Genomic DNA, 14,163 nt, shown 5'->3' with positions numbered 1-14,163 from the left:
ATAGCCAGGGACAAGCCAGTGAGTACTTTTGAATGTACTCGCAAACATTATGAACACGGGTATAATATAACAAGGGATAATCATGCTCCGAAATATTCTATGATCATAACGTCAGTCACGAAATAAACAAAATCCATGATGCACGCATGCAGGTTGTTCATATAAAACATGAATATGCAATACGGGAGTAGAAATAGAATGCACCGATCGGGTGTCTGAAGCGACGCATCGAAAGGATAATAATATAAATCATGCCTCAGTCGGGCGTCTGAGCGACACCACATAAAGGTCTTATAAATAATTTAAATAACAAGCATGCCACAGTCGGGCGTCTGAGCGACACCACATAAAGGGCTTATATAAGAATAATCACAGTGAATATCCAGGAGGTAGAACCGTCTCAGGGATACTCAATAATTCAAACAATGTAAATGGTTAGTCCACAATAATCATCATCATATGTCACAGGCCATAATCAATGTTCTGGTTTAGCAGTTTTTCCTCCGAAGACTGATAGTAAGACCGACACTTGACCCATCCCAGACTGTAGTCCTTTCCCATGGACCCAGCTATTCGAATAGATTTAACCTCTGCAGAGGGTGTACTCTTTACCCACGAGTAACGGATTCCTTTAGTCCATCAGGACTAATTCCATTTACGGTCTTTTAATTGAAAACACACCTGACCCGCACACACCAGCTTAACTTACCGGTGTCTGGAATCACCCACAACACCTGCCAAGCAAAACTCTAAGTGGGGGGGCTACAACCTCGACTTAGCATGGGATCACAAAATTTATAACGCGCGCTACTAAGGGGTGCCCCCCTCTCGGTCCCAACCGGAAACACCCATGCCCCCGGACCAGGTGGCATGCCTACCGGAGGCCTCCGGTATCTTCCACCATGGCCTCTCTGTACGGTGTGTGCTAGGAAGGGGTTGACAACTTACTGAACCGTACAAGTATGGGGGTTACTGGAACAAGACTCGATCTACGGCCGACTCAGGAGGTTCAAGTATTCCCTGTATGATTAGCATAACAAATATATTTCCATTAACAAATAGAATCACCACTCATCATACCTCATCATGCCATACCGGACACACTCGTCTCGACGAGGAACTAGGGACAAGCTCATGTCTACCCAAGACAGAGACTTTCCCGGCTTCCTTCCGGTAGGCATGAAAGGCATACGAAGATGATTACTATCACAAGCATATCCATTTCGAACAGCAAAGAATCTTCATTATGCACTCATGCGTATGATCGTATCGTCACATAAAATAACGAATGCTCCGTGTCAAGGTGGTGTTGTAACCGTATCAAACAACACACAAAAATATTATGCCAGGGTTCAGAATGCTTGCCTTCAAGTTGTGGAGAGGCAGGGTGCATCCCAAAAACTTTTTTGAAAGTTTTCTTCTCTCTCCAAAATCCTATTTTGAGGAAATTTAAATTAACACATAATTTTAAAACAGTACAAAAAAGGTGTCTGGAAAATTTTCAAATAAATATGAAAATAAACTAGACAGGATTTGAGAAACAACAGAAAAAGAATCAAATCAATTGGACTTATATTTAAAAAGTTATAGCCAGTCAAAGTTCTTTTTTTTTAAATCAGAAAAAGAAAACGGTTCGGGGGCTTACGCTTTCCCCTAGCGAAGGCGTATTTGGTGGAATGCGTTTCCACTTAAGCCAGTGTGGGTCGACTCGTGGGTCACTGACAGTGGGTCCCTTGGGCCCACTGGTCAGGTTTGACCAGTCGCCCGCGCCTCCTTCTCCTCTGGCCGAGCGGTGGCAGGGCTCCGGCGATCGCCGTCGACGAACGGCGGTCCCCGCGGGATTCTGAGGGTGGGGATGGATCCGCTGGTCCAGGGCGGTCCTCCCAGTGGTTGATAGGCTGGCGGGGGTGGAGGGGGTCACCGGCGGCGAGCTCTGCGGCGGACGGTGGTTTCGGGAACAATTGGGGGCTTGGGCTACGGTGGCTCCCGGTCGAGGCTGAGGTGTTGGGTAGCTCCGCACGGTCGAGGGGAGTCGGACGGTGGCGTCGGAAGGACTAGGGAGGCCCTGCTCGTGACGGACGGAACCAGGGTGTGGCGGCGGCCGAAATGGCCGGAGACAAGGAAGAAGGCCTCCCTCCGTCGATTGTTGGCTATGGGAGCACTAGGGAGATGGCCTGAGGTCGCCTGAGGGTCTGGATGAGCTCGGGGGCTCCTTTTATAGGCGGTCGAGGTCGGTTCCCGCGGCTGCGGATAAGAACGCCGTTGAACCGCCGTTCTGTAGCTGCAGGGCGATGTGCCGGCGACGAGCGCTTGCGGACGAGCTTGTGGATGAGTTCGGACTGCTCCAGAGGGCAGCTAGCGCACGCGTGTGGCTCGGGCGGCGCCGTCCAGGGCAGGAGCCCACTGTGGCCGGCCGCTAGCCGCCGTGGCTGACCTGACGGCGGTGTTGTGGGGCTCCAGGGGCGGCCTGGAGCGTTCTGGTGAGTGGATGAGGACGGGCATGGCTCTGCAGGTGAGCAAAGGCCAGGGGCCAGACGCGGCGACCCGTGCGCACGCACGTGCAAAACGCGCGCTCTAGGCGCGCCCAGTGCACGCACGCTACGTGCTCGATGCAATGCCAGGGCGTGCTAGAGGATTAGGATGAGGCTGGGGATTAGCAGGCCTGGGTTAGTGGTGGCTAGGAGACTAGTGGACATGCTGGTTTGTCCAGAGGGGCAAGATCATAGTGCAAACATAAAACTATGCCAAAGCTGTCCATGAACACAAGGTGCTCGACAGAATGCCATGGGCATCTAGGCAACTCTTGGGGTGGCCAAAAACTCCAGATCATAGTCTCTTTGGATGATAAAGAGGGTGGCAAGGTTAGTTTGTCAAGAACAAAAACTTGTTAGTGCAAGTTTTTGAGAAAACCAATTCTGGACAGAAAGTAAAGGGCATATTTTCATGGACCAAAAATACTCCAATGGGTCCATTCTCCTGGATTTAAGGGTTTGGTAGGGAGGACTACAAGCAGGAAAAAGAATCAAGGGTAAAAGGGCAAGTTAAAATATGGTTGCAGTAGAAAATACCGAACTGAGCCAGAGAGCAAAAGAGGATGTTTTGCTCAAATTTTTCAAAGAACACTCATGGGTTTTGCATAAAGTTGAATTATATGCATCTACAGACATCTCCAAACACTTGGAAATTTTTTTAAAGAAATATTTAAATAGGTTGTAGTGCAAAATTACCGACTGGTCCAGATTTGAAAATTTGGTGTAGAGCTCAAAACCTCCATTGACTAAAAGATATTTTTGCACAAAAGTGATGTGGGAACATCACATGGCATCCCCAAATTTTGGTGAGAATTTTAAAGGATTTTTTGAAAGGGTTGTAGTGCAAATAGAGCTCTGAAACTTATGAAAATCATTTTTAAAAGAATAAAGCTCAGGAAAAACAATTATGCAAATAAATCCACTGATAAAAGAAATGTTTTCTTGAGAGGGTATATAAGTCCAATAATATTTTTTGGAAGGTTTTCACTTGGGGTAAAAATTCCACAATATCAAAGAAAAGAGAGGTTCTGCAATCAAAAGATAAATCCAGAAAATAAAAAATTTATTTTCTGGCAAAATTCTAATTAATAAAACAAGGTCAAAATTTTGGGGTGTTACACTTATTAGTCACATTGCTTGCAAGGCTTATAGTGATGTGCATTACCGAGAGGGCCCAGAGATACCTCTCTGATACTCGGAATGACAAATCCTAATCTTGATATATGCTAACCCAACAAACACCTTCAGAGACACCTGTAGAGCATCTTTATAATCACCCAGTTATGTTGTGACGTTTGATAGCACACAAGGTGTTCCTCTGGGATTCGGGAGTTGCATAATCTCATAGTCCGGGGAATATGTATAAGTCATGAAGAAAGCAATAGCAATAAAACTTAACGATCATTATGGTAAGCTAACGGATGGATCTTGTCCATCACATCATTCTCCTAATGATGTGATCCCGTTCATCAAATGACATCACATGTCTATGGTCAGGAAACTTAACCATCTTTGATTAACGAGCTAGTCTAGTAGAGGCATACTAGGGACACAGTGTTTTGTCTATGTATCCACACATGTATCAAGATTCCGGTTAATACAATTCTAGCATGAATAATAAACATTTATCGTGATATAAGGAAATATAAATAACATCTTTATTATTGCCTCTAGGGCATATTTCCTTCAGCAAGAGCATAGTCCGCTCGTCACCGGATGCCGGCAAGCGCATGGAGCGAGACCACGAGCGCCGTCGCCGGGGCGGGCGCGGGGGCGGCCTCCGCAGCAACTGGTGGCGGCAACTCGCCGATCCCGTCGGCGGGTGTGTCCTTCTCGACGTAGTCGGCCGCCTCCAAGTAGAAGAGGAGCGGACAGACGTGGCCCGGCACGTAGGGCTCATCGCAGTTATAGCAAAGCCCCTGGCGACGTCGCTCGAGCTGCTCGGCCGGAGAGAGCCGACGGAAGGGTCGCGTCGCGGCCGGAGTGGTAGTCGCTGGAGCGGCCGGGGGCTGCCGGCCCGGCACAGGTGGTGTTGGGGGCGGCCTGGCGGGCTGTCGGCCACCCCGAGCCGGTGCCGCCTGCTGCAAGGCCTGCGCACGATGCTCGAAGGCGCTGGCGTAGTACATGGCCGTCTGGAGGTCCTGGGGTCCCCGAAGCTCCACGTCCATGTGGATGTGATTCGGAAGGCCACCGACAAAGAGCTCGACCCGCTGCTGCGCCGTCATGCCCGGTGCGTGGCATGCCAAGGCCTGGAAACTGTCGGCGAAGTCTTGCACCGTGGAGGTGAAGGGGAGGCGGCCGAGCTCCGCCAGCCGGCTCCCGCGTATCGGCGGTCCGAAACGAAGGACACATAGCTCGCGAAAGCACTCCCAAGGGGGCATGCCTCCCTCGTCCTGCTCGAGGGCGTAATACCACGTCTGTGCGGCGCCCCGGAGGTGATAAGAGGCGAGCCAGGTGCGGTCTGACGCGAGCGTGCGTTGTCCCCGAAAGAACTGCTCACACTGGTTGAGCCAGTTGAGGGGGTCCTCGGTGCCGTCATAGGTGGCGAAGTCGATCTTGGCAAACCGTGGCGGCGTCTGGGTATGGCCGCCGTGGCCGTACGGCTCGGCGGTGCGGAACAGCGGGGGCGGCGCCCGGTCGGTGGACACAGGGGGTCCCCCGTGGAATGATGGTTCATCGGGGCCCGCGTAGGGACCCGCGGAGCCGGAGGGCCCGCCGTACTGCGGGGTGGGCGCCGGCTGTACTCCGGTCGTAGTGTAGACCGGCTGCGGCGACGACCCCGACAGCCAGGCCGGGAGCGGTGACGACGAAGGTGGGAAGCGTACCTGCTGGATCAGCACGCCCCCGGCGCGGTCGGAGCCGGCCCAGTGGAGAGCGGGGAGGGGGCTTGCAGCTGCAGCGGTTGCTGCATGGGGGCGACGGGCGCGGCGGAAGCCGCGAAGGCCAGCGACGGCCACTCTGCCAGAGCGGGGTGGTGGCGGGAGGCGGCTGCAGCTGCAGCGGCCCGGCGAACGCCGCGGAGGCCGCCAAGTGCGGCGGGTGCCACGGCAGGGCCGGCGGACCGGTGGCGGCGGCCGGTGGCGTGGGTGGCGGCGGGCCGTAGGGTCTGCCAAGTACAGGCGGACCCCCTAGACCGCTCCAGCGAGGTCACGGAGGGCCCCGATGACCTCCTCCGACGTGTAGACGGCGGCTCCCGGCGCGGCGGAGGGTACCGACATCTATACGGTGGGGCGCTGGTGGTGGGGGCCAGCGGCGCGATGGTGGAGGGCAGCGGCCCGGTGGTGGAGGTCGGCACCTGGAGGGATGGGGTGGGCGGCGGCGAAGACATGATCGCAACCGAGCTAGCTGATACCAAAGTGGTAGGAACTAGGGTTCTACCGGGTCTAGGCCGAAGGTTGTAGGGGAAGGAGGGTGCTGGACGTGGACGGACACGCGGTCGCCGGCGGCTGGGCGCCGTCGTGCGCGAGGGAGGAGGTGGGCGCGATGGCAAGAGGCGGCTAGGGTTTAGGAGGAGCCGGCAATAGAATTGTCTTATTGCTTGATTTCTAAAAGAGTCTTTACAACTGTTTATATAATCTCGATGCTAATAAAAATAAAATAACTCTTGGGCTAAGCCACTGACTAAACGCACCCAATGGGCCTCCTCTGGGTATAAGTTACCCCGGTCATTACAAATGAATACTGATTTTTTTTTGTAACTTCACGTCTTTCTTCATATTTTTTACTTCGATAGGACAACACAAATCTCACAAGATGATTTTCCAAAACGAAAGCAGACCAACAAGGACAAACTGCGGCCCATCAGACCACTTGCTGTGAACTATAAGGGCATTACTTCACCTCCTCATATGGTACTACTAAACTCGCAATGAACATCGACAGTTCGACACCGAGTTACTAAGTTGTAATTACCCCTCAACAAATGTGAGTTGTAATTACTTTACAACAGCAGCATTGGTAGTCTCAGAAAATAAAACAGCAGCATTGGTAGCAACACTATCAACGCCATCGGTTCAAGCAGAATAAGTAGGAAAATATCGTGATCCCTTAAGGAGAACTTCCCATATCGTTTGTGTTCAACAGATCATTCTATGTGTATCATTGGTAGCCAAATATTTTTATTTTTATTCTATCTGTATACCAGGATAGCAGGGTTACCTTTGCTTCCTTAACAGGAATCTGCAAGGAAAGAAGTGAAGATGCTGCGTCTGCATTCAATAAATGAGATAAAAGTTGAGATTCTTGAAAGCCAATATCCATTCTTACCTGTAATATTACTGATACAGAACTGACAAATGATCTTCGTATTAAGCAGATACCACTTTCTAAGGTGCAAACATCTAAGGAAACTTAGTTGGTGCTAATCAATCATCCACAAACTACCTCCATTCCTTAAAAAACAGTGAGAACGATAAAGCAGCGATTCTACAAACAAATGTGGATACTCAACTTCAGCAAGTCAGTTCAGTTGTTAAATATACATATGGCACAATCAAAAGAAATAATGGGATCGGACTAAATCCACCTCAGAGAGAAAAGTTCATTGAATCTTGGCTCACCTCAGTTCTTCCTGTTGTCTATGCTTCTGCCCCACCAGCAAACTGTGACATGGAGGACACATAGCAATGGCTTAGTACAAGCACCACATTAAGACTATATAACAAGTCCTCTAATAATATCCTTGTGACTAGTTTCTGCAGATGTAATAAACATTTATTCAAAATGAACTGGATCATCAAAGAAGAAAAGCAGAAAATGATGATACGAAGCCAAGCCACAAACAAACCCTGCTTGCCTATCTTGTGCCAGCTGGGTGGCTGTGGTACAGTGATCATGCACTTCTGTTCTGAATTTAACACCACAGGGCACTTCGGACCCAGCAGCAAACACAACAGAGCTGCAGGCTGCTGCAACAGCAACAAATCCATGCACCGAATCTCTATGGATGCACCAAATCTCATCTTATTCATAGAATCAATCAGCAGTTTTTTCAGGGCTGCAAATTAACTGAACGTGTACTATTCATCGCCAGCTAATTCCTGAAGATACAGAGAAATTCGGGCAGAAATCAAGGAATGAAGTACTCCTAGTAGATTACAAATCGAAACAACAGACACAAATGAGATAAAATTTCAGATTCTTGATAGCCAATATCTATTCTTACTAGATTACAGAAAAAATAACTAAAAATTCAGGTACACAACTGGTAAAAGATCTCCATAGTAAGCAGATAGTCCCTCCGTCCCAAAATGTAAGACCATTTTTGACACTATACATTTTGGGATGGAGGGAGTAATTTCTAAGGATTTTAGTTGGTGCTATTCGATCAGGCTTCCTTGTGAGCTGCTGATACTTAAGTACACACTGCATTCCTAAAAGCAGTGATGATAAGAAAGCAGTAATTCTACGAAGTACAAACAAATGCACAGATTGAACTTCATTAAACCAGTTCACTTCTTAAAATATACGGATAACACAAACCAAATAATCATACTGGACTGAATCCACTTGAGTAGTGAAGTTCATTTGGTTCTTGGCTATCTCTAAAATCTCTGGACGAGGATAGCAGGGTTTTCTTTGCTCCCTTAACAGGAACCTACCGAGAAAATTAGTGAAGATACAGGAGAGCTGCAGATGAAACCTCAGATTCTTGATACCGAAGTGACAAATGGACTGTGAATAAGAAAGCAGCAATTCTCTCCACAAAATAAATAAAAATAAAGCAGCCTACAAAGAAATCTGGATAGTATACAGATATCAAAAAACGAAATATTGGTATTGGACTGAATCGCATCTCTGCTGGCCCTGTTGTCTCTGCTTCTGCCCCAGCAGCAAGCTGACATGGAAGACACATAGCCATGTACAAGCACCACATTAACAAGTTCTATAATAATATCGTTGTGACTCCTTTCCGCAATTGGATCATCAAATGAGACAAGAAGAAAATGATGATAGGTAGCCACAAACAAACCCTGCTTGCCTATATTGTGCTGTACAGTGATCAGGTACTTATGTTCTGAATTTAACGCTGCAGGGCGCTTAGGCCCCAGCTGCAAGCACAATAAAACTGCAGGCTACTGCAGCAGCAACAAATCCACACACCAAATCTCATCTCATGCACAGAATCAATCAGCAGATTTTTCAGGGTTGTAAATTGACTGAACAGATATACGGTGTACTATTCATCATCAGCTAAATCCTGACGACACAGAGACATTCGGGGGGAGCAGAAATCAACGAATGAAGCAGTAGAATACGAAATCGAAACAACATAGACACAAATGCAGGTGTCCAGATGATCATCGTCACAAACTCCGGTGTGGTGTGGTTGCTCATGACCTCCTGAGGCTTGTGGCGATGGGGACGATGACGATGAGGATGAGGAGCAGCAGCAGGATGATGCCGATGCAGAGGCACTTGCGGCTGCCGCGCTGGTGCTCGCGGGCCTTGCCGAGCTCCTTGTTGCCGGAGTGGACGTAGTCCCTGGCGTTGATCACGTGGTGCTCGATGTCGTTGATCTTCTCCCCCTGCGACTCCACGACGACGGCCATGTCGAGGAACACCTGGTGGAGCTCGAGGAGGCTGCGCTCCACCTCCCTGGCGGCGTCGTGGCGGTCCTGGATCTCGTTGAGCGCGGCGAGCACCGCGCCCTTGCCGTGCTCGGCGACTGCGGCGCTCATGATCTCCTCGCCGCGGCCCTCGGAGATGATGCGCTCGATGACCTCGTCCTCGGGGACCTCCCCGGTGAGCGTGTAGTAGCGGCGCTCGACGGTGTCCTTGTACTCGGACATCATCCGCTGGCGCAGCGCCTGGAAGTCGAGCATGATGTCCTTGAGCTTCTTCCGGAGGCCCGCGGTGACGGAGGTGCGGGTGCGGTCGAGGGTGGTGCCCTCCTGGCAGCCCGCGGAGAGCCTGCGCTGCGCGGCGTTGGCGGCGTCCATGTCCGCGAGCGCGCGCTGGATCCCGCGCGCGCGGCCGAGCACGGAGACGATGTCGGCGTTGACGCGGACGCGCATGGCGCGCAGCGCGTCGGGCTGGTGCAGCGACTTGCCCTCCTCGTTGGCGGCGTGGAGGCGGGCGAGCGCGTCGCGGATGGCCGCCATCTCCTCGCGGACCGCCTCCGCCTCCCTGAAGAAGCCCTTGAGGCGCTCGTCGGTGGCGCCGCCGCCGCAGGCCTGGGTGAGCTCGGTCTCGGTCTCGTCGCCGCCCGCCTCGAGGTCCTTCATGGCCGCCTTCTTCAGGTCGACGTAGCTCATGAAGGACTTGGTCATGAGGTCGTTCATGGCGCCCGGCGGTCTCCTCCTCTCCCTCTCGCTGCTCGCGCGGCGGTTGTCGGTCTCTAGGGTTTGGGCCGTGGCCGGGGACGAAGCGGATGGATGGATGTGCGCGTCGGTTTGGGGGGAGATGGGGGATTTGGGGGTGTGGGTGGGGAGAAGGGCGAGAGGGAAGGAGGGTTTTAATGGTCGAAACGGTCAACGTGGAGCGGGCGGTGGGGGAATAGAGCCGTTGGTGAGGGGGATGGAGACGGCATCACACAACGGCTATGTGTGTCCAGATTTCTTTGTTATCTTTATTTTTATTAGGCATAATATTGAATTTCTGGGCAACGGAAGCTGTGATGGGAGAGATGTGCAACGGGTCGATGGATGCTGCCATGGCAACGGTGGCTTTTGGGCATCGGATTCTGAGCACGAGAGGGCGGGACCTTCGCAACGCAATAATTTGGTACTGTATATATCAAGACTAACAAAAATACCAAGCGGTCTGCTTGGTAAGACCAACTCCAACGTGCTGGTTCAAACGAACACAGATTTCCTATTTTGTCTTTTGAATTATATCATGCATAATAAAATAACAAACGAATCGGATTGCACATTATTAAACAAACAAATGGAAATTGTATAGTTTACAAACCAAATAAATTTAAAATCTACCATTCTTAAGAAGTTGCTCCCCACTACTCCCTATTCTCTCACCATGCACACTGTCCACATCAGCGATGTGCCACGTCATTCCAGATCAGCCTACAAGCCACGTCAGCAGCTTCCTTGAATACATGCGCAAGCAGAAACGAACAGCCTCAATGGTGATCCGAAGAGTAACAGTCATTAGTGCTTCCGTTTCCAATAGTAAGAGCCCAACAGCCTTTCTCTTCCCACGTAAAAAGATTCCGCTACCTACAGACATCCGTCCACGGCCAGCGCTCCCATTATATCTCCTCATTGCACATGAACAAATATTTTCTCCGGCTGCCTCTTCATCTTCAATCTTCTCTTTTTCCTCATGTTGATCCGTTTCTAATCTAACGTATAATAGCCGAATAGTGTCTCTCCCTCCCCACATAGAAAGGTTGGCTTTTCCTCTACCTACAGACAACCATCGAAGGCCATCCCCTTATAGCTTCAGAAAAAGGAAATCAGTATTTCCCCTAGCTATGGAAGTCTGGCAATCAGCAGGAGATCTCCACACGTAGTCTGCTACTCCCGTCTGCCTCGCCTCCGACTCCTATGTACGAGTGTAAGTGGGGCAAGCCGCCGTTCCGTCGCCGGCAACCCAGAGGCCAGATCGTCATCAAGGCACCACTGAATCAGCATGTGCGCGTGATTGCTCTACTACGGATCGGACCTCCTCCGGCACGCCCGCTGGTCTGACTTGCATCCGTCTCTTTTGGCGTTGGGACGCGGTTCGGGCCGTTGTTCCGTGGCCGGCCAGCCAGGATCCAAGTCGTTGGTGAAGGCATAGCCGATGGAGGCCTCTTAGTGTTGTTGCTCTGCTCCACGGCCGCTGTTGGCTGCAACGAATGTCGAGGAGTCACCCCCCATGAACAGAGATGACTTCCCCGGGGGATCCTACTTCGGGGCTTGCACATCGGCTCCGGCTTATCTGTGAGTACCGCCACACTTCATTTCACTAGGGAGATGATGAGTACCATCGTCACAACTTGCCAGGCTTCTGTGTGGTTCAGTCATTCGGATTGTGCCTTAGTGATCAATTCCCACTTTCCAGTCCCTATTCTGCAGCCTGCACCATCTGTGCCTACGGCGCACGCTTGAGTATCAACTCCAGATGTGCTTCCGCGTGGACTTCACAGAGATGCTCTTTCACTTGGACATAAGGTAGCATATATCTTTCTATATTATACAATGTGATTTTGATTATTTTTTTGCACTCATCTCATGCAAATGTTTGATTACTGATATTTTTTTGAAAGATTTTGGCCGGCTTCATTGATGTAGGAGAAAGCATGCGGGAAATACAGCGTGGATCAAGTGACCATGGGCACAGAAGTTGTGCAAAGGCGAGCAAAAATGAAAAAGAAGACTGCAAAAAAGAGACCCTAGAGGCGCCCTGGGCATGCCATCTCGCGGTATCAACCCCGAAAGGGGGCTCTCTGAGTTTGATTACTGATATAGTATGTCTTTTCTTTACTCGTGTATTTTCAGCAGTAGTATTCACGTGTAATGTCATGATGCTTACCCAGGGGCTGCCAAAATCAGCGATGCCTCTTTTCTTGCACTTGGATGGGATTTATTTTGGTTTTTTTTAGGGGCGGGATTTATTTTGGTGGTAGCGAGAATTTTGTTCACCCCAAAACAAGCCTTTAACATTAATATCTACTCACTGAGGTTAGTTCCATTCCTCTGGATTTTTGACCTTTCATATTTCCAACAGCTATAAGTATATAAGTTCGCAGTTTGCTGTAGCCATGTCATCATATAGGTCATTATACAACAGCTGAAAATTTAAGCCAGCAATTGATATGTATTTGCGAAGTCGATTATAGATATAGAAGCATCAAAATTAAATATATGTCCATATTACATATGTTAATATTTACATGCTATTTTTTGCATGTTAACTGATTCATGAAATGATACGCCGAGGTGGCCAAATATTTGTACAATACAATGTGCTTCCTTTTTCTCTGTTAATACTTCAACATATTATTTTTAATTGTACTAATTGATCTTGATTTTGCATTTGTCCACATAGTTTTTTTCTTGCTTGGTGCATCTTATACCTATTTGGAGACCGGCATGGTAAATTAACATTGCACCATGTTCTTTCTTCAGTGCTTTTTTCTTACACTTATTTAGTCCTAGCAGAATGTGGTGACATATATCAACTGATACGATGTTGTGTTGCTTATCCAAGGATAGTCGGCTTGATAAGCGGAGGTCACTGCTTTCAGTTTAAAAGAATTGTTTCCTCTTCGTATGGTGGTTTAATGTTTGAAGATTACAATATTTTGACCCGCCATTAGTTTGCATCCATGCAACAGTGGGAATATTTCGAAAGAAGCTAACATCCAAGTAACATTGAAGGACACCGATAGTGATCATGTCTGATTGGAAAAGATGAACCATCCATTATTTGTTTGTGAGGCCCGAGAACGAAGGCGAGACTTCTTTTCTACCGATTTGTTAGAGATGCTCTATGTGGATTTAGTATTCAATGCAGCAATTTGATGCTTTTGATACGTCCACCTTTCATAACGTAAACACTTAGTTTTACTGGAAAATATTGTTTCACTTAGTTTTGTTATAATACTTTCATATGATACATATAGATTGTTATTATTATGTCAATTTCACATATGTAATACATTGGTGCAAACTTAAAGATGGTCATTTTGTGGTTGATGCCTTTTCAAATTTGGTAGTTGGTTGTACAGATTCTAAGTTTCTAATTGAACTTCACATTCTTTCGTAGATAACAGAAAATTTTCATGTTGAAGAGGATGGTTCTTCATATGGAGTGTTATGGATCGGAACAAATTGTTACAGTCAGCCATATTTTACAAGTATTCAAACCACTTTTTTTATGTCGATGCTTAGTGTAATTCCATTTGTCTTTGAAGCTTTTTATGCATGGGATTCATTCTGTGCCTGCGTCAATCCAAGAGGCACCTTCTATATATAATTTTATATATGTAATCCTACAAATATGTATCTACACATTTCCGCAGCAACGCGCGGGGTATCATCTAGTTTTAACAAATACTACTCCCTCCGTAAACTAATACAAGAGCGTTTAGATCACTACTTTTTTTGCGAGAAGTTTAGATCACTACTTTAGTAATCTAAACGCTCTTATATTAATTTACATTGGAAGAAAAGGAGTAGCCACAACTATTGGTTTTCTATGTGAGTCCACATATGATCAACCAAATTATTTTGAAGTTGAATGTGAGTTGTCCAGTCACACATTTTGACATGATCCTTTGGAGTGATCGGTCCTTACCTCACTAGACAGCGGTGGGCATGGACGAGCCTCAGCCGGGCCGGGCAAACGGCCGAACACCTTACGGGTGTCGACGAGTTGCGAGGGGGTGACTTGCCCCGTCCTTGGCCCATCGACGAAGACGGAGGCAGCAGGGCCGTTGAAACCCGCGTCCTCCGGCGGTGACTTTAGAGGTAGTCGTGGTATGCTGAGGGTTGCCGACAACCATGGGAACGTGGACCTTGTACTATTCCGCCGGCGGTAAGAAGTGACCACAACAATGGCAGTGTGGGCATCGTTGGATGCAACATCGGTGAGCCGTCAGTCCAGATGATGGTGGGGATTCGGGTAGTGGTGAATAGATTGGAAGCCGGGTGGCGGCAACGATGGCGAAGAGGCCGGGGGTGTT

General features: G+C 48.9%; 1 protein-coding gene across 1 annotated transcript; it reads right to left on the bottom strand.

The window, feature by feature from the left end:
• Positions 1 to 8,685: 8,685 nt before the first annotated feature.
• Positions 8,686 to 9,979, bottom strand: LOC123096037 (syntaxin-related protein KNOLLE). Its single transcript, XM_044517620.1, has one exon. The coding sequence runs from the start codon at positions 9,812 to 9,814 to the stop codon at positions 8,864 to 8,866; it is 951 nt and encodes a 316-aa protein (XP_044373555.1). The 5' UTR covers positions 9,815 to 9,979; the 3' UTR covers positions 8,686 to 8,863.
• Between the last annotated feature and the right edge of the window lie 4,184 nt (positions 9,980 to 14,163).

This window comes from Triticum aestivum, chromosome 4D (genome assembly GCF_018294505.1).
Source record: "Triticum aestivum cultivar Chinese Spring chromosome 4D, IWGSC CS RefSeq v2.1, whole genome shotgun sequence".
Classification (NCBI taxonomy): Eukaryota; Viridiplantae; Streptophyta; class Magnoliopsida; order Poales; family Poaceae; genus Triticum; species Triticum aestivum.
Note: the sequence above shows the minus strand (reverse complement) of the source record. Positions and strands in the feature narration are given on the sequence as shown.

Excerpts from the sequence above, each read along its gene's own strand:
- LOC123096037 (XM_044517620.1), bottom strand. The coding sequence starts at position 9,814 with ATGAACGACCTCATGACCAAGTCCTTCATGAGCTACGTCGACCTGAAG.